Genomic DNA, 25515 nt, shown 5'->3' on the forward strand with positions numbered 1-25515 from the left:
AGCTCCTGTGCTGAGCTTTCCTTACTGAGCAGCTGCTCTTGAGACACTAACCTTGTGAACTGGAAAGCAGAGGGTTACTTCTGAGCTATACAATGTCTAAACCTTGTCCATATGATAAATGGTCTGCCTTTTCTTTTATCTTAACTATGTTCTCATTCTGCGCTAGGTGTGAGAATCCTTCAGAACTCCTTATCACAGCCCCCCTGCATGTTAGGGCCTCGGCATTACCTACCAAGCTATTTGCTTTGTTACAACAGTGAAACATAAAACCCTCCTCTCTAAATCTGAGAGTACGCAAGACTTGCCAGGCTTCTGCTTTCATTACAAAATCTTCTTTCCAAATAGCAAAGAACACAGAATATCAATGAGAAAATGAAATTAAATCTATACAGTTTCCAGACTTGAAATGTACAAAGATTTTACTTTACATTCTTATTTATGCGTGTTACTCACTAGTAGTATATTTACAGAAAGACGGTAACCCCAGTCTATAGTCCTGCATACAGATGGGACCAAGTTACAAAGTTGGACCTGAATCCAAACTTTCCCCAAGTTCTGAAGTGTTTGGATCTGAGGTTCTGGTTCTGGCTTATATCTACTCCTGTATGTCAAGAGCAGTCCTGTGTGTTAAACATTAAGTATCAAAGACCAAAAACCATCAGAAGCCAATTTTAAAAAGCTTTAAAGAGCATAATGTTGAAAAAATTCTATATTTTGTATCTTAGAATGAAAATAGAAATGTTACCTGTCCCATCCATGATATCTGTGGTTGGGAGCACCTCATACGAACAGGGTTCCCCAGACGCGGAACCTGAGTCCAGTTCTGCTAGGCCTGGTAGTGAAATCTGGCTGGAGCTCAGAGCCTGCCCATTCTCCAATGATCCTTCATTTGGTATGGAAAGCTCCCCATCTGACAGCATTTGGAAGAAAGCACAATGATAATAGATCAAGAATAAGTAAGATATTACAAGAATTTAAATAAAACAGTGTCTGTAAAGAGACTGCCCTAAAGCTGTGGTTTCCTGTGGGTTATTCATGGCTCAAGTACCTAAATGGTGACTACACTTCCAACAGACACAGCACACAATCCATTTATTTAATATTTATTTAGGCATGGCCTATATTTACAGCAGCCTTATTTACATTCCCCAGAAATCTTTCTTAGTTCCTCCAGTGGAACAAACTCCTCCTTCAAAATGTCATGGTGTTTGTATCACAGCGTTACAAGCTGGGTATGTTGCAATGACAATTTTCTGCAATGTCAGGTTGAGATGTCTTGTTGCAACAGAATGACATGCAATTTTGCAACCTAATGGCATTTCACTCACTTCAAAAGTGGCTTCAAGATTTGGGAACATCCTGAAAAATGTTCTTGTTGGACATGGGATTATGGCAAGAAAATAATTATGATAATCAGAAATGAGGGCAAATGTGAATGATCCCCATTCCTTCTCTACCTTTATATGGTCCAAAAACCTATTTGTATTGCACCTCTGCCAAACCTGTGAAGCGGGGGAGGAGAATGTGCTTGAACTGATGCTATGAAGCTTTTGTATTAATTTTGTTTCCCCTCCACTTGTTTTTATGACATAGGAGACATATAAATAACATCACAGACATATATCCCTATTTCACACACCACTAAAACCATTAAAGCTCCCAGCATGACCAAGAGTTTAAGTAAAGTGATAGACTAACTTTTATGGCCAGTTGGTATAAAGCCTTAATATTGGCATGTAGCAAATTCTAGCTGGAAAACCCACCTATAAAATCCTTAAAAATCTCTCCTTTATCTGCACCAATTTCTGTAGCAGCAATAGATTTCTTTTTCCCATCAAACACTAGCCAGGACTAAAAACATCAGGACAGGAGAGAGAGAGTTACTATTATTCTCAATGGTGCCAACTCTTGTGATTTGATTGCAAGTCTCATGATATTTGGTGTTTTTCCTAACCTCTCAGCTGTTGGAGGCATGAGCATCTCAGCTTTTATTAAAACAAATAAAAGCAGGTAAGGTTCTACCCCTTGTGGTTGTGGAAAAATGAAAGCCTGAAAACCTGATGTGATGGGTTCCCCCTGGGTGCCACCTGGAACTGGGGTTCTACTGAGCTCTCTGACCCACCAGCCTGGGCTCCCTCTTACACTGTACTGCTGGGACGAGCTGTAGACCGATGTACACAGGCAGGGACACACCCAGCTGCAGTTACATACAGGCACCAACTAGGCACTGCAAGAACCAACAATAGAGAGGCTACAGCCAAGATAATCCCCCAGCTCCCCAGCTTAAGACCCCAGAGCTGTACCGTCCTGCTCTGATAGAAACCCCGACCAGCATGAATTCATTACCCAGTTTGCCTCTCCCTTAATGTGGAGAGGAATATGCAACAAATTTGTGTTAACCAAGGTAAGATTTTTCCCCAGACACTTCACCTAAAGGCACACTAGTTTAGATTAAAACATAAAACAAGTTTATTAACTACAAAAAGATAGATTTTAAGTGATTATAAGTGATAACAAACAGATCAAAGCAGATTACCTTGTAAATTAACAAAACCGCAAACTAAGCCTAAAATACTAGAAAGATGGGATATGAATTAGCAGTTTCTCACCCTGACTGACACAAGCAGGCTTGCAGATTCTCAAGGCACAAGCTGCACTTGCTTTGCAGCTTGGGCTCCCCACCCTCATTCCAAGTCCTATTTTTTTTTTCAGAGCTTCTCTCAGGTGTTGAGTTGTGGGGAGGTGAAGAACCACGGATGATGTCTCTCCCTGCCTTATACAGCTTTTCCATATGGTGGAAACCCTTTTTTAAAAAAAAATTGGTTCCCAGACCAGTTTGTGGAAAAATACAGGTACCCAAAATGGAGTCCAGAGTCATGTGGTCTGGTCACATGCCCTTGCAGAGTCATAGCAGCCATTACTTACAGGCTGTCTGGAGCATTCTTAGGAAGGCTCACCAGGCAGGAGATAAACTTCTCCTAAGGCCTATTGTTTTTCCTAATGGCCTATTACGCTGAATAGACCCTTCACAACCAGCTGTCTAGGCTGGAAGCATTTTGCCTAGTGGGTGTTACCCAGGTGTAAGCACATTTGAAATACAGATACCTACTCAAAATTCATAACTTCAGATCCAAAAAGGATACATGCATACAAATAGGATAATCATATTCAGCAAATCATAACTTTTCCAATGACATCTTACATGACTCATCTTGTGCAAATTGCATCATCATGTCATAATCATATCATAACCATACCCCCATGATGCATATGGAGTGTAGTGTCACACATGACCCCAATGCACCTAATGGTTCAGAAGCCAGAAGGCAAATAGAAAGAACCCAAACCTTATTATTTATTTAAATCATGATTTTTGGGGCCTGACTTATGATTTTTGAACACTTGGGGTTGGCACTGTTACATTCCAATTCCCCAAACAGAGATGTACATCACCAAAGTGAGAGGAATCATCTGACAAGTACATTCCCAGCTCAGAAGGCCAAGATGTGCATATCAGTTTGGAAAGAGATGAAAAGCATAAAGTTCACTAATTCAGCCTCAGGACAATGGCAATTAATATGTCTGAAGGTAGATTAGCAGCAAAGAATTCAAAATCATGTTTGTGACCTTTAAGACTCCTTTATGAACTATGAAGATGACCTTCTGCTTATTTTGAACCTTGGAATTATTAGGAATATCAGGGTCTTGACTTCCTTGTTTTTGGTGGAGGATTTTTGGAGGACTAGCATGACATAGCATGAGAACGGGCATGGGACAGAGACATCACAATAAGCTGAAACCTGAATAGTAGTTTTCTCAGCATTTAGCTGAGTTAGAAAGGGGAGAGAATATCAATGAAACCTGTAGGTTTTAGTTAGTTGGTAACTCGGTGGCCTGATTTTGATCTCACTTGCCCTGATTTTACACTGCTGTAATTCTGTTGACGGCAGCAGAGTTACTTCTGTTGATCTGAAAACAGAGTCAGGGTTCTAGCTCTACCACTAGAGCTAAATTCAATTTTCTCAGCTCTTCCATGCAACTATTTCCAATTTGAAACACAGTATTTCAATATATATTCATTCATTTCATCTAGAGCTAAATTTAACCATATCTGGTAAGAAAGTTTGTACTATGAAAATAGCAAAACTTGCTTGCTTGAGGAAAAATGATACACTGTAAAATAAATCTGGGTCCTAATCCTGAGGTGCTGAGTAGAGTTGGATAGTAAATGTTTTCCCATCCTGGGACAGTTTTTGAGCTTTTGATATTTTTTCTTGTCCCAAATTGGGATGAAAAATCAAAATCTCAATTTTTTTTCCAAAGGGAGAATCTGAAAAATATTTGAATTGGGTCAGCCAAAATTTCTCATTTAGATTTCCATTTTACCCTTTATTTTTAGTACAAATAAGCTGAAATTTTGAAACAAAGACATTTTCAACGTTTTGTTCAATTGGGAGACTGTCGAAACCGACCCTTTCTAATTGGCATTTTCCATAGAAAAAAATGTTTCGTTGGATAATTCCCAACCAGCTCTACTAGAGCTAAGCACCCTCAGGTCCTACTGACTTCATGCTTTTAGCATGTCTCTGGAGGTGTTCAACGCCTACTAAGAGGCGGTATTAAAATTTACCATTTGAGGCATGTTTGAAAAAATATCAAGATGACAACACACATACTTTTGCTTTTTAATTTTTTCCATAGCAGCAAAACACAAGAAGTCTTTTTGCTGGTGGTAAGATTTATTTATTTTGAACTCATCTTCATTTAAATTCTAAAACCCAATAATAGCCCTTTGGTGCTTGCATTGTGCTGCAGTCTTTTGACATTTAGGGAACATTGTTGAGCAGTATGCCCAAAATTTGATCTTGTTTAAAGCAGAGCAACATAAAAGGCTGCTAGTTAACAGCACAGGGAGAGATCAAAGGCTTGGATACAATGGTCATTTGTAGAGTCAAGAATATCCCAGCATGAATTAATCCTGGCTCACAGGCATGCTTGACAACCAGATATAAAAGTCAAATTATTTTTTTTAAAGTGTATTGAAAGCTGCTCTGGATAAATGAAATACGAATGAAAAGAATCTAACTTCAGCATAGTTAGAATCTAGTAATCCAATTACAAAGTATAAAATGATTTAGTCCTGAAGAAGTATGAGTTTAGAGTTAATTTTGGCATAAAGATAATATACATCCTCGTTTCTCTGTGCATTTGCAAAATCCTTTGCAGTATTTGCATGGAGCATGTTGTTACATACTGCAGAATTACTTTCCCCAACGTCACATGAGCTTTTGGAAATGCACATTGAATATAAATGAACTCTAGCTAAATGGGAATGAATGGAATAACTTACATTTATTCTACAGCAGGAGCACATGAGGGCTACTGTTCTCTGCTAATTAGGAGGTATAGCACACCTACTAGTCATTTAAAAAAAAAAAACCCAACAGCTACGGCCATAGAGGCAACTATATAACATGGAAGATGCTACACTGACACTTTGATTCATCATAGCCTGTAAAAGTAACACCATGCGGCTGAAAATCTAAGTATGTAGAACAGATACTGGGAAGACATGGCCCCCTAAGCATGGTTTAATCCTCCTGAACTCCTCCACACTGCCCCTACCATCTCCACTTTTACGTAACTTTTGAAAACATACTTCTACTGAGCTACCTCTAGCAAAATCTTGTTGATTTTTATAGAAAAAACTCTTTTTGTTGTTTGCCTTCCTGGAACTCTGACTACCTGTCTGACTGTCTTTCTTTAGACTCTGAGTGCTGCAGGGCAGGGACCTTCTATGTTGGAGTGCTATCACTAACAAATAATGAAATAATAAAAATAATAATTCTCTATACTGGATTATTTAGATCTATATCAGTTTTCTCCTTGAAAATTTTCCTCCTCTCAGGTAATCTGTGTCCAGGCAAGGACACTCATTGGGGTATGGCTGGTTCTGAGGGGTACAATACTGTTTAGGAAGCAGCCAGACTTATTTTTTCAGTGATGTGCTCTAAAGATTTCAATGTCACATTAAAAACAAAAGGAAACTTTAACTTCTTTCATTACTTCCCAGGGAATCACTCTTATTACTATTTTGGCAGACAGCAAAATCTATTATAAATAAATCTTGGCTACTGATTACAAATGAGTAATTAATAGAATTTCTAAGGTCAGAGCTCAATCCTTTTCTCAGACAGAAAAGTGCAATCTGCCATGTCTGTTGAAATATCATGTACTGTACTATATTTTGGAGAGCAAGAAATAAACTCTTAAATGTCTGAGATTGCTCTCTGGCCCATGATTGCTTTGTCTACTCATATTTATTAGGGATGAATAGGGCCCTTCGTTTTCAGTTTTTATTTTATTTTATTTTCCCCGGGAATTTATCAGTATTTATTACCACAAAAACAAAAACAGGTGAAAATCAGTGCAAAAAAAAATTACTAATAATTTTTCTGGGTAAATGTCAGGGTTTATTTTGGTGGAAAGACAGGGGGGGAAAGTATTCAGTAGATTAATGCTTTGAATTCTGTGCCTCAATGTGGTTTGCTGAAGAACTAAAACAGAACTCAAAACACAATTCCACCTCTGAGTTTAAGAAAACAATACATCTCTAATCCCCAAATAAAACTTTTCATTTGAATAAACCATTTTCTGTGGTAGACTTAGAACTATTATCCTACAAATATTTACATTTAATAATTGGGCCACACCATCTGCAGCATATACACTCCATTTCATCCTTTTCTCCGGTTTTTGTTTTTTTAAAACTTCTGAATACTTCCTTGGGTTCTGAAATGTATTCTGAGCTCAACACTCTAGCTGGCAGTGGTATATTGCAGATGACCAAGCTGTCCAGCTGATCACATTCCCTCCTCCTTGCTGCAGTACTGAGGCTCCCCCTTCCACCACACACAAACACAAAGCACAACCACTTGTCCTAGTAGGAGGTGGCACAGCACCTTCTCTCCGCAAGTTTCAGCAGGTTTCACACACTCAAGGTCTGTAAATCCTCAAGGCACTTTGGGCTACAAACAGAAATTTGGATCAATGTCCCTCATATTGTTAAAACCAGCAGGAAGACACTGAGTCTATAGAAGGTGGAGATAGCCACCACTTCTCTGATGAAGCCATTGTAAGCACATCTCTTAAGCAATTGTTAGCCTCAAGTTCAATACATTCCTTGTCACTAACAATCTCACCTAGATTAACCTTGTCTACACTGTCACTTTACAGCGCTGAAACTTTCTTGCTCAGGGGTGTGAAAACACACTCCCCTGAGTGCTGCAAGTTTCAGCACTGTAAAGTGGCAGTGTAGACAGTCCCACAGCGCTGGCTGGTAGCTACTCCCCTTGTGGGGGTGTTTTTTTTGTTTTTTTTAAACAGCGCTGGGAGAGCTCTCTCCCACAGCTGGTGCTGCGACCACACAGCCATGTTAAAGCGCTGCTGTGGCAGCACTTTAATGTTGGTAGTGAAGACAAAAAAGGTATAAAAATACTATGAGAAAGGTTACTCCTGGGGCTGAAACCATGGAACAATGGACATTTTAAAAGATAAGCTGTAAACATCATGAAAACAAGCTGTTTTCTATATGAAAACAAGAGAGGTGTGGATAAGTTCTTACATTTTGGATGCTTATCCGACCAGGAACAAACATCAGAAATGTGCCCGTCAATAGAGTCAACTGGTCAGATTCACATGTGTTGACATAAATGGGTGCAAAACTTTCTTCTCTCTGCACAATCTGGCCCACTGTGCCCTCAGGCCAAGTCACCCAAGGGATGGCAAGTGTTGCTGCTCAGGATAGCAGCTTTAATTTAAACTAAACTCTACACAGGAGACACACTGATGATGGCTATTGAGGGAATGTGTTGCCATGACCACAATTACTCCATAGCCAGTGCAACCAAATCTTTGTAAGACAATCTGGCCCTTGGACTCTTAGGGACTGATCTTTACTGCCTTGTGAAGCAATTTATGATTGCACAGGGTGAGTGAAAAGTGGGTATAAAATTGTACCATGGGGGAATTCTGTTTGATAATGTTTTAAACTCACTACACAAGTTGCAAGGCAGTGGGAATCAGGTCTGAGATGAGTGTGTGTCTGTGTGTAGTTGCAGACATCAGATAATCATTTTAAGATGTGTAATGATTGGTTTAGGGAAAAAATGAGTTCTTTTAAATGCTGCATTGCGGATAGAGACTCTACTTTAAAACTCACAGCACTATCTGCCACAAACCATTTAGAGCAGCAGGAACCTAATCAAACATAGTTGTGTTGTTTTTTTTTAAATATACAGTACTTGCAAACCCTGGCTTGTACTTTCATAGACTCAATCACAGAACCCTAGAAATTGAAGATGAACAAAACCTATTAAGCTGCTTAGCCAACTCCTTGCCAATGCCTGGTCATTCCATGCAGTGTATTCTTGAGTGATTTTACTTGTAATGATTTAAGATACGGGGCCATGTTGTGATGAACACCTTTCTTGTTCCATGAATGTTGCATCTGGAATGTCGCACTGTGATGTACTGTGTCTTGTTCGATTTCACCTGCTAGATGACACTACTACATCATCAAAAAGATCACCAAGCACTCAATGGGACAGGAGGAGTAAGTCATCTTGAAAGGGCTGTGAGACAAAGGTGAGAAGCCAGCTCTCTAATCCTGCTTTTTCTTCATCCAGGATAATATTAAGGCAGAGGCTAAAGCATGCTGTGGATCCAGCATTTTAGGTACTCAGTTCAGTTTATCCATATTATGTTTACTTTGCTAAGTATGAGTCTTTTTAATGAATATAAAAGGGAAAAATACTCATTCACTTGTCGATTCTACTTGTTGCTGTCTGCTCTGCTCTCATCCTATGAAAGAGGGAGGCAGGGACCTACTGTCTGCACAAGATGCTTCCTTTGGGAAGAAGGCACTACAATTAGGACAATAAGGTCCTCCTTTATGAGTACTGTTTGCCAGATCCACCACCAATTCCTTCTGACTGTCCCACAGGATTGGAGAAAAGGAACATACAACAGAAAATTACTCATTAGTAATTCCATTTGTTGTCATTTCATGTTCTCTCATCTTACAACCTCCCCTTCCTCCTTTCAAGGATTGGTGCCAATTCTCATACTCCTGTCTTTTTAACCAGAAGATGGAGGTGGTGGGGAGACTGGAGCTTGCATAGAGGAAGACTCACTCTTTTGCATCCTTGCCTCCTGATAGGCAGAATCATATAACACCAAAGGTCAATGTCTGTTTTGTAGGATGGAAGAAGAGAGACATACAACCAAGTTTTTTATATGCTGCCTCCACTGTTCTTGACATGAAAAGCTAAAAATAAATACAAAGAGCAGAGCAGAATTTCCACAGCTTGTTTTCAAGTGAGGAACTCTGGACAACTTTTCATCTGCTTCTTGAAGGACAATATCCTATTCCAAGCCAGAACATTATCACATGATGGGGGCTATTATTCAGCATGGTACACCAGCTTCTATCTTGATGCCTTGTGAGGCTTAACTACTACAGCTTTTTATTTTCTGCCTTGGTGTTACCAAAATTCCAGGAGACCTAATATATAAGCCCTGACCCAGGTGCCTATTTTGACACATCAGCATGCAAGCACAGGTTCGTTTTCCACAGTCAGACACCTTGTTGCTTTTCTTTCTTGCCTTCATTGGGCAACAAAACTGACAGCAGAGTTTCAGCTGATCAGCCTAAAAAACTGCACAAATCTTTTAGGCAACGTCCTAACTTGTTTTCAGTCATATCTCAGGGACCTTTTCCTAAGTCTTTTCATTTGGCTAAATATCAGTTTTGTTAAACTGCAATGAGGAACATGGGTTCATTTTGATTCCTGTTCCTTTATTATGTTACATAGAGATGATCAACAAGGCTTCCATTTTCACACATATCTCTAAGTCAGGACCACGAAAGGATTTTTGTCTCAAAAGATTTATGGTTATTGTCAGAACAGAGAAAAAGTGGGGGGTTTTCAAATTTACAGTCACTTTTAAAAATGGTTTAAACAGTGCTATTTAAAATTAGCCTCTTTGTACATTTGATTGTTCAAAAAAATTCCCTGATCTTCTAACTTCAAATGGACAGGTTAATAATATATCAACAGCTTTCTCTTTTTCTTTTTAAATACATCGAGCTGTAGAGAAAACACACCCACGTATGGGTAAGGTTTTTTAACATAATTTTTAAAACAACAAACCAGAACCTATTCCTTGTCACGAACTAACCAAATTCTCTGCTGATGTAAATTAGCATAGCTCCACTAAAGCAAACGGATCAGTGCCAATCTACATCTGCAGAGAATTTGGCCGCTTGTGTCTATAAATTAATTGCAGAGGCCAGAGTTGGAAGTTTTCATCAATTTCCTAATAGCAGTGTTGGCACTAAACATTTTCACTGTCAGTAACTTAGAGCTAAAAATATCCACTGTAAAATTCTCCCATGTAAGAGGTTTCCTCTTCAATGCAGAGTTTACAAAAATTTCTCTACCAGCACGCTGATACAGGCAACTACCCTACTTTCTATGAGAGTTAAGTCTTATTAGTCACTGCATTTTACTGCAGCAAAATGCATGAGTTTGATTGTTACTGTTCTTCCCTTTCCGCACAATGCTCTCCTCTCTCCAGACAAAATCTAGGCTTCACTGGGAATTGTGGATGCTTAACACCTCTGAAAACCAGGCCACTTTTATTAAAGTGACTGTGGTCCAGCTCCAACTGAAGCCAGTAAGAGTCTTCTCATTGATTTCAATGGGAGCTGGATCAGGCTACACATATACAATTCTCTCTCTCTCTCTCTCTCTCTCTCTCTCTCTCTCTCTCTCTCTCTCCCTTTCCACAATAGTTAATCCAGCAGTGACTCAACCAGAATGTTGATATCAAGAGCCAACATGGGGTCATTCCATTTTTCTTCATTATGTCCTTGTTATCAAAAGAAGAGTGATTGCCATATACTGCTATAATTTATCCTTCAGCTACTTTACGTATGTTTAATTTTTAACTCTCATTAGATGATTTTTACAATTATTCAAAGTGACAAACCTAAGTAAAATTAAAACAGAAGTATGAAGGCCTGATTTGGATCTCATTAGGTAAACCACGAGTTAACGCCATTGAAGTTAATGGTATTATAACATTACAAGATCAGGCCATAAGACTGTACATACAGTATTTTCAATTTAAAGTTGAGTAGACAAGTATCTCCTACCTTTATCATAGATTTCCTTCAAGACTCCTCGTTTTATCAGCTCCTCTCTGCTTTGCCTCATTGATATTTTTCTTTCCAGAGCTACAATGTAAGGACAAAAGTACAATTAAATACAAAAATAAACGCCAAGGCAATTTTGAAAGGTCATGTGCCTTTTATAGCATTTATTTTTACTCTCTGGGCCAAATCTTTGTCCCATTGAAGTCAATGGGAAAAGTCCCATTAGTATCTGAAAACCAAGAGAGCCACAACTCTGTAGATTTCCGCTTGTTGTTGTAACATGACTGTTGATACAAATGGATACAGACTGATTTATTAAGGTGCACTTCTGTACTCTCACTGCTTCTTCAAACACATGAGCCAAGTGTTTTGGGGAGAATTAGAAAGGATGAGGAGAATGGGGTATAATTCACGTGGGGGGGGGGAGAGGGAGGGAAGACGAAAGAGATTTGAAGGAGCACTGTCAGTGAATGGCATTTGGCTGTGAAACCTTCCCATACCAGATCAGGATGAGCTCATGCCTTACCTCCTATAAAGGTAACCTATAAAGAACCTGCACCTTTGAAGACAATGGGAATTTTGTCATTAACTTCAGTGGGAATAAATTCAGATCCTTAGGGCACAATGCAAGACATATCTGAAGAGGCCTTTCCTCAAAGGAGGCAGTGACATTTATGCTGGCAAGTCCCCTTCCTCCTATAGATTTCTTCCCAAAGAAAGGAGTCTTGTGAAATACACCCCTCATGAATCAGAGGAGTAGCAGTGTTAGACTGTATCCACAAAAACAACGAGGAGTCCGGTGGCATCTTAAAGACTAACAGATTGATTTGGGCATAAGCTTTCATGGGTAAAAAACGCACTTCTTCAGATGCATGGAGTGAAAATTACAGATGCAGGCATAAATATACTGACACATGAAGAGAAGGGAGTTACACACGAAGGGGGAGTGGAGAATATGCTATGTTCAGGATGACAGAGAGCCATGTCAGAGAACTTCCATTAAAATCAATAAAGCTCCCCTTATCTACACCAGCTAAGGTTCTGCCCAAACACGTTATAATTCTTATTTTGGTGCCTAGATACCATGGTGATCAGGGCACCAGAAAGACAGATAGAATTATGCTGTTTGATTAGTTCAACAGCAATTTTAAAGCAATGTCCAGTTAACCAAAACATCAAAAAGTAATTGGCCTTATCTGTCCATTCAGGCATGTATCGGAGAGTGAGCAAGGGGTGCATAAAATGATGCATAGGGTTTGCTGAGATTTTGTGTGCTCTGTGAGAAACCAAGGCGTAGCTTGCCAAAAAGGAAGCACAGTCAAGGGCAAATCCCTAGTGCCATATGCTCTCCTGTCAGCTGCAGCACACAAAAAATGAACCAGGAGGAAGCAACTTCAAGCTGCACAAGACAGATTTAAAGCGAAAGAGGACCTGAAATGACTTTTTCCTCCCCTCCGAACAAGAGAACATAACCACTGGTTGTGCTGCTGCAAGTTCTCTGTTCCTCAAGTCAGGAGACACTGAGTACCTGGAGGATGGGCGAGATTTATATTGACATCATGCAACTTGTTTCCTATTAGATATATACTGTGTGATGATCAGTTTTAAGATACTAAGGCCTGGGCCCTGGTGTCTATTATAACTCTGCTTATAAAAAGGTATTGTGTCTGATGGAAGTAATTAGATTTTTAGATTTGATTATATATTTCTAAAGATAAAAAAATAAAAACAAGTAGTCAACATCTAATGTTTCACAAAAAGCACTATATGAACAGTTGTATATATTAAATACATTTGCATTTCCTCACACACTGAAATCCCAGAATGATCATCATATCATCTTGAACATGTCCAATTGACCTCTAAAGTCAATTAGCGCTTAAGGGCTGTTCTCCATATTGGAATAGAAGGGTTCAGACCCAATGCCCAATCATCTTCTATAGTATTATGTTTATATGTATGTTCCAGATGATATTACCTTCTGCTTTGATCACCCTCTACATTTAACATAACAAATCTCTTACAAGAGACCTAATAGCTATACAATATGGATAACATTTTCAAAAGTGACTTCGATATTTAGGAGCCTACGTCCCACTGACTTTCAGTGAGATTTAGACTCTTAAGTACCCAAGACACTTTTGAAATGAGCCTTGGGGTACATCTACACTTCGAGCTGGAGGAATAAATTCCAGCTCAAGGAGACATACCAGTGCTAGCTCTGATCAAACTAGCATGCTAAAAATAGAATATAGCCGTGGAAAGAGGGGCTAGCCACCTTGAGTACATGTGCAGCATCTTTGACTAGTATGTTCTCAGGACAGCAAGTCACTCGGCCACTGCTTGCGCTGTTGTGGCTACTCTCTATTTTTGGTGCACTAACTTGATCAGAGTTAGCGAGAGTATGTCTCCTCGAGCTGGAATTTACGTTTGCAGCTCAAAGTGTAAACATACCCTTAGTCACTTTGGCTCTTTTGAAAATTTTACACTTTGTGCATTTTGCTGAGTATTGGGTCTAAATAAGCTGTAACACACATCTTGCTATCAAAGGCTTTGCATTTTTGAAAACCTGGTTATTTGTCTTGATTATCTGACAAGACAGTGAACAGTAAATGAAGCCCAAATAGATCAACAAGCACCAGAAAATGATTACACAGGCTAAAAAAGTAATTCAATAGATCCCATAGGAAGCATCAAGAAGCCAAAATAACAGTTCAACAGGTTCTCTAATGATGAACTGTTATTAACTACCAGAACAATAAAAACAGCAAACTGAACTTTGTAAGATACATGAAGCATGGAGAGGCTTCCCAGCTGCTAGAAGAGAGGAACTGAGGGACAGTTGGGTCTTTTATCCCCTTGGGGTGATAGGCAGTTTTGCAATTGACTTCAATGGGCCCAGGAGTTCACCCTTGGACTCTAAGGCCTGGTCTACACTAGGCGTTTATGTCGAATTTAGCGCCGTTACATCGAATTAACCCTGCACCCGTCCACACCACGAGGCTATTTAGTTCGACATAGAGGTCTCTTAAATTCGACTTCTGTACTCCTCCCTAATGAGGGGAGTAGCGCTAAATTCGACATGGCCATATCGAATTAGGCTTGGTGTGGATGGAAATCGACGGTAATAGCTCCGGGAGCTATCCCACAGTGCACCACTCTGTTGACGCTCTGGAACGCAGTCCGAGCTCGGATGCTCTGACCAGCCACACAGGAAAAGCCCCGGGAAAATTTGAATTCCTTTTCCTGTCTGGGCAGTTTGAATCTCATTTCCTGTTTGGACATCGTGGCGAGCTCAGCAGCACTGGCAACGATGCAGAGCTCTCCAGCAGAGATGGCCGTGCAATCCCAGAATAGAAAGAGGGCCCCAGCATGGACTGATCGGGAAGTCTTGGATCTCATCGCTGTGTGGGGCGATGAGTCCGTGCTTTCCGAGCTGCGCTCCAAAAGACGGAACGCAAAGATCTATGAGAAGATCTCGAAAGCCATGGCAGAGAGAGGATACAGCCGGGATGCAACGCAGTGCCGCGTGAAAATCAAGGAGCTGAGACAAGGCTACCAGAAGACCAAAGAGGCAAACGGACGATCCGGATCCCAGCCCCACACATCCCGTTTCTACGAGGCACTGCATTCCATCCTAGGTGCGGCCGCCACCACTACCCCACCACTGACCGTGGACTCTGAGGATGGGATATTGTCCACGGCCGCTTCCTCGGACATGTTAGAGGACGGGGAAGATGAGGAAGGAGATGAGGCGGATGAGGCAGTCGGCAGCGCTTACCAAGCTGATTTCCCCGACAGCCAGGAGCTATTCATCACCCTTACAGAGATCCCCTACCAACCCTCCCCATCATTTAACCCGGACACAGATTCAGGGGAAGGATCAAGCAGTAAGTGCTTTAAACATGTAAACATTTATTTTTAACAAAACTGGAATATTAAGAATAATAACAATGTGTTCTTCATGATTTCTTAACCCTGGGCGCTTAAGTATTCAGTTCCAACTATTTAAAAAAAATCTAACAGTGTCCGGTTGTGCATGATTCTGCTGCCCAAGCTGCTCCACTCTTTAGTCCCTGCCACTGCAGCTATATTAAAATCCGGTCTATATGTCCGGGGATAGAGCTGAAATCCTCCACGGACATCTCGACAAAGCTCTCCTGGAGGTAATGGGAAAGCCTGTTCATCAGGTTCCTGGGGAGAGCGGCCTTACTGGGTCCTCCGAAGTAGGAGACGTTCCCGCGCCAGGAGATCCACAAGTACTCCGGGATCATTGCCTTTCACAGCATGGCGGCATAGGGCCCTGGTCTTTGCAGGCTTTCCCGAAGCATCCTTTCCTTCTCGCTGTCCGAGATCCTCATGAGTGTGATGTCGCTCATGATGACCTGCTTTGAATTAGGTAGGGGACTGTTAGTATTGGGACTGCTTGCAAGTTCCTTTACAGAACTGTAACCGCTGGTTTACAGCCACGCGGTGGAGGCAGGAGAGGGGCAGCATACAGGGATCTTTCCCTGGGACATCTGCAAGGGGGTGGGACAGGGCCAGAGTTCATGCTTGGCCGATTGCTGGCAGCAGAGACTGGCATTGCTTTCAATGTGAAAGGAGGCCAGTGGTACTACTACAGTTTTAAGCAGCCACAAGTCTACGGCTTACCATGTCTGCCTGCTACAGAAATTCCGGTCTCCTGCCCCGCTTCCCAGATCGGCAGTGCAAGACCCCAGGCACTGAAGGCGAGGTCCGAAAATTCGACCTTGTCCTGAGTGCGCATGTGATAGGTGCGGTGCATGGTCTTGTTCACAGAGAAAGACTATGTTCTCTGTTCACAACTACATTTATGTTTCGGAGGAATTCACTACCTTTTTCTCATTCCCACAGCCACATCTGCGACTGTCTCCCAACCCAGCCTGGCATCACACTCCCAGAGACTAGCGCACATTAGGCGGAGGAAGAAGACGACGCGAGAGGACATGTTCTCAGAACTAATGGGCTGCTCCCGAGCCCAGGCAGCACAGCAGAACCATTGGAGGGAGAATTTGTCCCAAATGCACCGGACACACATGGAACGTGAGGAGAGGTGGCGGCAGGAAGACCAGCAGGCGACTCAAACGCTGCTTGGACTTCTGAGGGAGCAAACGGACACGCTCCGGCGCCTTGTTGATGTTCTGCAGGAACGGAGGCAGGAGGACAGAGCCCCGCTGCAGTCTATCAGTAACCGCACTCCCCCGCCACCAAGTCCCATACCCCCCTCGCCCAAAGTCCAAAGGAGGAGGGGCGGCAGAGTCCGTGAAAACTCTCACTCCACCCCTGCAGACTGCTCAAGCACCAGAAGGCTGTCATTCCCCAAAATTTGAAAAGTCCTTTCCTGCCCGCCTCACCCAAGCCCCCGTCCAAGTTTCACCCCCCAGTTTCATGTGTGGTTGTTAATAAAAAATACGTTTCTGTTCATTTCTGTTTCAGTCATGTTCTTTTGAGGGAGAGTCTGTCTGAAGGGGGGGAAGGGGCTTGGTACTGGGACAGGACAGTCACCTTTAGCAGGGTACAGAGGCGGGGGCAGGTCCAGCAGCAGGACACATACACAGTGCAGTGACTAGTTACCCTGGTCAGTCTGGGAGGCGGTTTTCATGTTCTGTGCGTGGGGGGGGGGGTTGCTCTGTGACTTTGTGGCGGGGGAGGGCAGTTACAGATCTTATGCAGCGGTCCTTCTCCTGGATCACAGAGCCACGCAGCAGGGGATCTGTAACCCTCCTCCCCCAGCCATAAAGTCACATAGCCCCCACATACACGCAGTCCCGCTCAGGAGGGCTGGCAGGCTCCGTTCAAACAACCAGTCCGCCACTGCGAATCCTGTCATTCCTGGAGTTTAGAAGGATCATTTGCATCAGTACACTACACCCGGTCCCCACCACAGTCTGCGTCCCAGGTTTAAAACATTCCCGCGAAAACAGTAATAAAGACAACGGTGTTCATTAACAAAATAAAACTGATTTTATTTTTTGGAAGGGGGTGGAGGGGGTCTGTAACTGGAGAGGATAGTCAACATTAACTGGGTAAAGAAACGGGGGCAGGTTCAGCTTCTCTGTACAGAAACTTAAAAGTCACTGGTTACCCTGCTCACTGTGGAACCTAGCTTTCAAAGCCTCCCGGATGCACAGCGCGTCCCGCTGTGCTCTTCTAATCGCCCGGCTGTCTGGCTGGGCGTAATCAGATGACAGGCTATTTGCCTCAACCTCCCACCCCGCCATAGAGGTCTCCCCCTTGCTCTCACACAGATTGTGGAGCACACAGCAAGCTGCTATAACAATGGGGATATTGGTTTCGCTGAGATCACAGTGAGTCAGTAAGCTTCTCCATCTCCCCTTGAGACGGCCAAAAGCACACTCCACCACCATTCTGCACTTGCTCAGCCGGTAGTTGAACAGTTCTTTTTCAGTGTCCAGGGCGCCAGTGTAGGGCTTCATGAGCCAGGGCATTAGCGGGTAGGCTGGGTCCCCAAGGATCACTGTAGGCATCTCCACATCCCCAAGACTTATTTTGTGGTCCGGGAAGTAAATACCTTCCTGCAGCCGTCTAAACAGACCAGAGTTCCTGAAGACGCGAGCGTCATGAACCTTGCCCGGCCATCCGACGTTGATGTTTGTAAAACGTCCCCGATGGTCCACCAGTGCTTGCAGCACCATTGAAAAGTAGCCCTTTCGGTTAATGTACTGGCTGGCCTGGTGGTCCAGTCCCAGGATAGGGATGTGAGTTCCATCTATAGCCCCACCGCAGTTTGGGAATCCCATCGCGGCGAAGCCATCTATGATGACCTCCACGTTTCCCAGGGTCACTACCTTTGAGAGCAGTACCTTAACGATTGCGTTGGCTACTTGCATCACAACAACCCCCACGGTAGATTTGCCCACGCCAAAGTGGTTCGCGACAGACCGGTAGCTGTCCGGCGTTGCAAGCTTCCAGAGGGCTATGGCCACTCGCTTCTGGACAGTCAGGGCTGCTCGCATCCTGGTGTCATTGCGCTTCAGGGCAGGGGACAGCAACTCACAAAGTTCAAGGAAAGTCCCCTTCCGCATGCGAAAGTTTGGCAGCCACTGGGATTCATCCCAGACCTGCAGCACTATGCGGTCCCACCAGTCCGTGCTTGTTTCCCGTGCCCAGAATCGCCGTTCCACAACATCCACATGACCCATTGTCACCGTGATGTCCTCGGCGCTGGGTCCTGTGCTTTCTGACAGGCCTGTGCTACTCTCAGACTTCAGGTCCTCACCGCGGTGCCGTAGCCTCCTCGCCTGGTTTATCTGCATCTGCCTCTGGTAAAGATGGATGATAACCTGCGAGACGTTGACAACGGCCACAACTGCAGCGATGGTCGCAGCGGGCTCCATGCTCGCAGTGCTGTGGCGTCGCGCTGTCACTGACCGGAAAAGTGCGCGAACTGATTTCCCGCCGGCGCTTTCAGGGAGGGAGGGAGGGCGGTAGTGACGGACGGATGACAACAATTACCCAAAAGCACCCTCGACCCTTTTTTTTTTTTACCCAGAAGGCATTGGCGGCTCGACACAGAATTCCAATGGGCAGCGGGGACTGCGGGAACTGTGGGATAGCTGCCCACAGTGCACCGCTTCCAATGTCGACGCTTTCCCCGTTAGTGTGGACTCACAAAGTCGAATTACTGTCCTTAGTGTGGACACACAAGTTCGACTTTGCAATATCGATTCTACATTTTCGATTTAAGTGAAATCGAACTACCCTCGTAGTGTAGACATACCCTAAGGAGGGTAGGGTGACCAGATGGCAAATGTGAAAAATTAGGACGGGGATGGGGGGGTTATCAGTGCCTAAAAGCCCCAAATATCTGGATTGTCCCTATAAAATCGGGACATCTGGTCACCCTAAAGGAGGGTAATGAGCACAACTCCTACAGATTTTCATCACTAGCAGAAGTTCCATTGCTTATGAGTAAGGCTAGATTTTAGTCATGGGTATTTTTAGTAAAAGTCATGGACAGGTCACGGGCCATGAATTTTTGTTTACTCCCCGTGACCTGTCCATGACTTTTACTATATACCCCTGACTAAAACTTGGGAGCTTGGGGGAGAAGCCCTGGGGATGCTGGGGGGTGCCGTGGGTACTCGGGGGATCACGCCCTAGGGGGGCACTGCGGGTATGCAGGGGAGGGGCGCATCCCGGGGGGGGGGGTGCTGCGGGTACGCAGGGGTGTGGGTGAGGGGGCTGGGGCAGGTTCCCTACCTGGCTCCTGGGAAGCGGTGACCTCCAGCTCCTAGCTCCATGTGCTGCCTCCGCTCCGCCCCAAGCCCTGGTTCTGCAGCTCCCACTGGCTGGGAACCGTGGCCAATGGGAAGTGCAGGGGCAGTGCCTGTGGGTGGAGGCAGCAACTGGAGCTAGGAGCTGACGGAGGGGCGTTCCTATGACCCTTCCGGGGAGCCCTTCCCCCAGGTAAGCACCACCCCGCACCCCAATCCCTAGCTCTGAGCCCCCCCCCCCCAACTCCTGCTGCTGGAGGGGCGGGGAGGGGGGGCGCGAGACTGCCCCAGCAGCAACTGGTGCAGCTGGCCATGGGGCTGCCCGAGCTGCTTAGGCGGCTTCCGGGCCAGTCGCACGGGCTGCTGCAGAAGTCACGGAAAGTCACAGAATCCGTGACTTCTGTGACAAACACGGAGCCTTACTTATGAGCACAGGTCTATGACTCCATACAGTTTGCATTTGCAAAGGCAACAAATTCTGATAACCCCAGTTACCTGGAAATAACCTCAGACTTTCCATATCTGGAAATTCCTCACTCGCTGAAACTACACCCAGAAGTTGCTGCTCAAACTAGACCAATTCTTGCAGTCCTCTTTAGGGTAAATTCCCACTGGTTTCAGTGGGAGTCTGCCTGAGTAAATGCTTCAAGATCTGGCCATTTTATATTTCCTTGGATTAGATGGGATTTTATGCTGCCCTGTTTTGGCATTGCTTTTAAAGCTTTGTTCTTTTTAAACAGCACAGTAAGGTCCTGAGCCTGTCCCCATTGAACTAAATGATAAAGCTCTGACTGACTTCAGTTGTGCATAGGGTTACCATATTAAACAAATATAAAAAGAGGACCCTCCACGGGGCCCTGGCCCCGCCCATTTCCCACCCCCAGCCCCGCCCCAACTCCGTCCCTTCCCCGCCCTAACTCCGCCCCCTCCTCCCTCCCACTCCCAGCCACGCGAAAAGGGCTGCCCAAGCGCTACCGGCTTCACGGTTTGCCGGGCAGCCCCCAGACCCTGCGCCCCCGGCCGGCGCTTCCCCAGCGCAGCTGGAGCCCGGGAGGGGAAGCGCCCAGCTGGGGGCGCAGGGTCTGGAGGCTGCCCGGCAAACCGTGAAGCCGGTAGCGCTCGGGCTTCGGGCAGCCCCCATGCCTCCGGACCCTGCGCCCCCGGCCGGGTACTTCCCCTCCCGGGCTCCGGCGGCGCAGGGTCCAGAGGCATCCGGGCTGCCCGAAGCCCGTAGCGCTCGGCTCTTAAACAGAGCCGAAGAGTCAGGGGAGGAGCAGAGCCGCCGCGGCCGGAGGCTCTGCTCCTCCCCTGACTCTTCGGCTCTGTTTAAGAGCCAAGCTGCCCGAGCGCTACCGGCTTCGGGCAGGCCCCATGCCTCCGGACCCTGCGCCGCCGGAGCCCGGGAGGGGAAGTGCCCGGCCGGCGGCTGGGGTCCGGAGGCAAGGGGGCTGCCTGAAGCCCATAGCGCTCGGGCAGCTCGGCTCTTAAACAGAGCCGAAGAGTCAGGGGAGGAGCAGAGCAGCCGCGGGAGGGGAAGTGCCCGGCTGGCATTTTCCCGGACATGTTCGGCTTTTTGGCAATTCCCCCCGGACGGGGGTTTGATTGCCGAAAAGCCGGACATGTCTGGGAAAAACCGGACGTATGGTAACCCTAGTTGTGCAGGACCTGGCCTTAAGTAAACAGGAAAAACTTGACCCTGTTGAACTGTTTTTTCAACAACTCTGAGAAAAATCTCTCATTCATTCAAACAGTGAAGTGCATTCACTCTGCCTAATGGTACCTCCCTCCTCCAGGGGGGAGGGATAGCTCAGTGGTTTGAGCATTGGCCTGCTAAACCTAGGGTTGTGAGTTCAGTCCTTGAGGAGGGCCACTTAGGGATCTGGGGCAAAATCAGTATTTGGTCCTGCTAGTGAAGGCAGGGGGCTGGACTCGACTCGATGATCTTTCGGGGTCCCTTCCAGTTCTATGAGATAGGTATATCTCTCTACAGGAAACCAAGTTGGAAGAAATATCATCAAAATAACAACACCTGCTTACAGGCAGCAACACTGTTCACTGAATGGAGATACTGAGAGCGTCAAGTATTGCTAAAAGATATTTTGAAAATTAATATACTAAACTGTACCTTAGGCAGCTAAATAACCAATGCATATTTTATCTATATACACATGTATACACACAGGAATATGTGTGTGTGCGCACATGCACAGTACATACTTGTGCATATGGACCAAATTATTCTCTCTCTCTCTCTCACACACACACTCCTATTTAGTCCACTCCTATATAGTTCACTACGTAAGGTATTACAAGTAGCATTTCTTTTATAGTCAGGACGAAGCATAAGTGAAGAGCTTCAGCCCACACCATTCTACACCCTGCAGAAGCAAAACCAGTGGTAAGGAATAAGCTAATTTCATCGAGAGAAGTCAACATTTCAGAGAGGCAGACATTACGTTTTAGTCAGACAGTCCTAATTGGAAAGACAAGAAGTAGTGAAAAAAAACCCCACAGTAGACAGAGTCCCCTCTTCAAAATAATTGGATAGCCAGACAGCTAAGTAGAGAGAAATGCTTCTCAGACACACACACTGACTATTTTTTTAGGCTAAATTATGTAGCGTTCTAAACAGATTGTTTAGGATGATTGTCTGCACACCAGCTTCTTCATGGTCCCTGTAGAAAAACTGTGCCTGTCACAGACATCACATCAGACGATGACACAAAAGCGTCTGATCAAAGCTTGGGCTAAAAACAAGGACTTTGTTCTTTTTAAAAAAAAGTCTCCTGTGTCCACTTAGAAAGGATTTGGCAGTTACACGCAAATAATTAATCACCTACCCTACTGAACCAGAGTTTAGTTACCAAAATATCTACAGGAAGGGCTTCTCAGGCTGTTCATCTAAGGACAGCACTGAGTGACAGCAGGAGCTGATGATATTAAAACTCAAGAACCAATCATTTTTCTTTATTAGGACTCTTCTCCCCACCAACAAGTCCTGTATATTTATGTGCGTGTCCTCGGAAGGTGCTGTGGAATCAGGGTGAGAATCACAAATGCCCAATTTACAGTTCATAAAGCCTATGTGTAAAACTCATAGCGAACTAACAGCTTGAACAATGTGAACTACCTGCAGAGCTCAGAATTACTCTGACAAAGACTGAAAGCTCTTTTGCCAAGGATTTTCTTTCTAAGGAGGAAGTTGGTACAGCATACATTTATTCACTATGTACTCAGAAGGGATCTATTCATAAGAGAAGAAAAATAAAGACCTTTATGAATTAACCTTTGATTCTTGAGAACCTTGTAAGTTCAGTGATGGGGAAAATTAAGTGTAATTAATATTTAAGATGTATTCCTTCCATTGGGATTTTTACTAGTGATATATCGATTAACCTGGTTTTGTCCATTCATACAGTATGGTTCCTTTTCCAGGAGGATAGAAATCAATTGCAAACTCTTGCTATAGGAATTAATTAAGTTTTAAAACTGTATTCTGCTATCAAAATAAATGAACTAGTTTTTAAATAAACCAATTTTCAGTTGCTGGTTTCTAGACAAAGAGGACACATACATGGACACAGAGAGAGAGCATATTTTGCTACTCTGATCTACAGTATATGGTGTCTTATCTGGTTTGATAAAATTAAAGATAAGAAATATTTTTATTTACATTTCTGAGCCAGTGTTTTTCAACCTTTTTTTAAGCAGGGTCATCCCTCTGTTATTCAAGTAGCACTTTTCTCTGTGTCTGGTCCATGAAAATCAGAACAGTCTAGACAAGGTCACAAGGATTTCCTGCCCCCTCATTCTGGAAACATACCACTATTTTGTCTTTATTCCTTTAATAAACCCTTATGCTCCATGATAACAGCGATCATGGTCTGTTTCCAGCTGAGAAGGTGAAGCATACGGCTGCCTGTGTGCCCAGTGCTTAAGCCACTGCATTAAACCACCACAGAGACATTTATGTAGTGAGGAAACATCAGCCTATCAACCCTTCCTATCCATCTCTCACAGACCAAACTCTGTAGCACGTCAGCGCCCCCAACACATATATGAGAGAAGATTGCTACGCTTTGCACAACATGCCATGCTACTGATTAAACTACTGGGATGACAATCAACACTCAAAATAATCTGCTCTAGTCAGATGGATCTTAATCTTGCTCTTGTGTGCGGCTGCCCCCTTGGCTTTCCTCTAAGAGAACACTGTGGCATGCTTAGTCTGAATTCTTCCTTTTAAAGACCACTGTATTTTTCATTGGTCATGTAGTCAACAGAGGTCATTACAACATGCCAAGAGCTCTCTATTTTGTAAACTATATCTGGAATCAATATTCAGAATTTGCTTTTCTAATATTCCAAATATGGATAGTTAGGAAATAAATGTAAGTTACTGGCTCCATGGTGATACACCAAGATACACAAACATGCACCATTCCCTTTAGAATTATGGAGGCGATATATATATTTTCATGAGCTACTCACATGAGAGGCACCAGTAAACTGTGTATTACGACATCCTGAAACTTATTTTTCAAACACATCGAGTTTCTAGGTAGTCAACTGGTACCCTACTTGATTTAAATGAGTAGTTTTGAAAAGAGAAATAACGTGGATGAAAGTCTCAGATAGAGCAGGGCAAAACTCACAGGTTCCAGTTCACAGGAGGCTCAATTAATTTTTGGTTTGTTTTATTTAGGGTGACCACATGGCAAGTGTGAAAAATTGGGATGGAGGAGTGGGGGTGGGGTAATAGTTGCTTATATAAGACAAAGCCTCTACTATTGGGACTATTGACAACATCGGGACATCTGATCATCCTAGTTTCATTTTACATGAGTTGGCATCCCTGAGCTTTGCTTTGAGTCTGGGGTTTGAATGAACTTTAAAGTCAAAGTGAAACTCAGCTGAACTACTGTATTTTGTCTTGTTTAGAAGTGAAAGTGAACAAACCCACTCAGTTTTGCATGGTTACAAATCAAACCCATACAATCTCTCCCCAGAACCTGTGAGAAGGGGAGAGTGTTCAAATGGTTTGCGAATTACAGAGACGCTTTTGGCAAACCTGGACCACGTTTACAATTACATACAAAAGCAGGAGGCCATTATTTCTTTGGGGTGTCCACGTAGGAGAACTTCTTTCTGGTCCCAACCACAGCTTGTGCTGCCACACTGCAATGTTATAAAACATGTGTCAGTGAAGGACAGAGATGGGGATGTATGAAGTTGTGTGTGTTTTTTTTTTTAATTTGCTGATCTTATACAAATGGCAAAAGAGTGAACTGCATTTCCAAACCAGTTGACACTTAAATGACAGAGAAGAGTAATTCTCTCCACTGCAGCAATTACTAAGTGAAATTATATGATTTATGTTATAGAGGAGAGACTAAGAATAGATAACAACAATAATACCTAACTCTTATATAGCACTTCTCATCAGTAGATCTTAAAATATTTTCCAAAGGAGACCATTATAATTATCCCTATTTTACAGCTGGGGAAACTGAGGCACAGAGCGGTGAAGTGACTTATCTACCCCAACAGATCAGTGGCAGGAGCAGGAATAGAATCTAGGTTCCCTGAGTCCCATTCCAGTGCCCTATCCACTAGAACAGGGGTGGGCAAAGTACGGCCTGCGGGCCGCGGCTGGCCTGTCAGACATTTTACTCTGGTCCTCAAGCTCCCGCTAGGGAGCGGAGTCTGGGGCTTGTCCTGCTCCGGTGCTCCAGCCGGGGAGCAGGGTTGGGGGCTTGCCCCGCTCTGTGCATACTGTAGCTTTGCACGGCTCCCAGAAGCAGTGGCATGTCCCCCCCTCTGGCTCCTATGTGTAAGGGCAACAGGAGGCTCCACAGCCAATGGGAGCTGCAGGGCAGGTGCCTGCGGACAGGGCAGTGTGCAAAGCCAGAGGGAGGACATGCTGCTGCTTGAGGTAAATGCCGGCCGGCCGGAGCCTGCACCCCGACCTCCTCCCACGCCCCAAGCCCCTGCCCCAGCCCTGATCCCCCTCCCGCCCTCCGAACCCCTCAGTCC

General features: G+C 44.2%; 1 protein-coding gene across 1 annotated transcript in view; it reads right to left on the bottom strand.

Moving 5' to 3' along the window:
• The window catches only part of PHACTR1 (phosphatase and actin regulator 1), a 169490-nt gene that overhangs the window by 86270 nt on the left and 57705 nt on the right, over positions 1–25515 (bottom strand). Inside the window, exons 2-3 of the mRNA XM_065398332.1 lie at positions 11222–11302; positions 746–910 (exon numbers count right to left, since the gene is read on the bottom strand). Coding sequence (XP_065254404.1) covers positions 746–910; positions 11222–11302 — 246 coding nt within the window. The remainder of the gene's footprint in view (positions 1–745; positions 911–11221; positions 11303–25515) is intronic.

This window comes from Emys orbicularis, chromosome 2 (genome assembly GCF_028017835.1).
Source record: "Emys orbicularis isolate rEmyOrb1 chromosome 2, rEmyOrb1.hap1, whole genome shotgun sequence".
Classification (NCBI taxonomy): Eukaryota; Metazoa; Chordata; order Testudines; family Emydidae; genus Emys; species Emys orbicularis.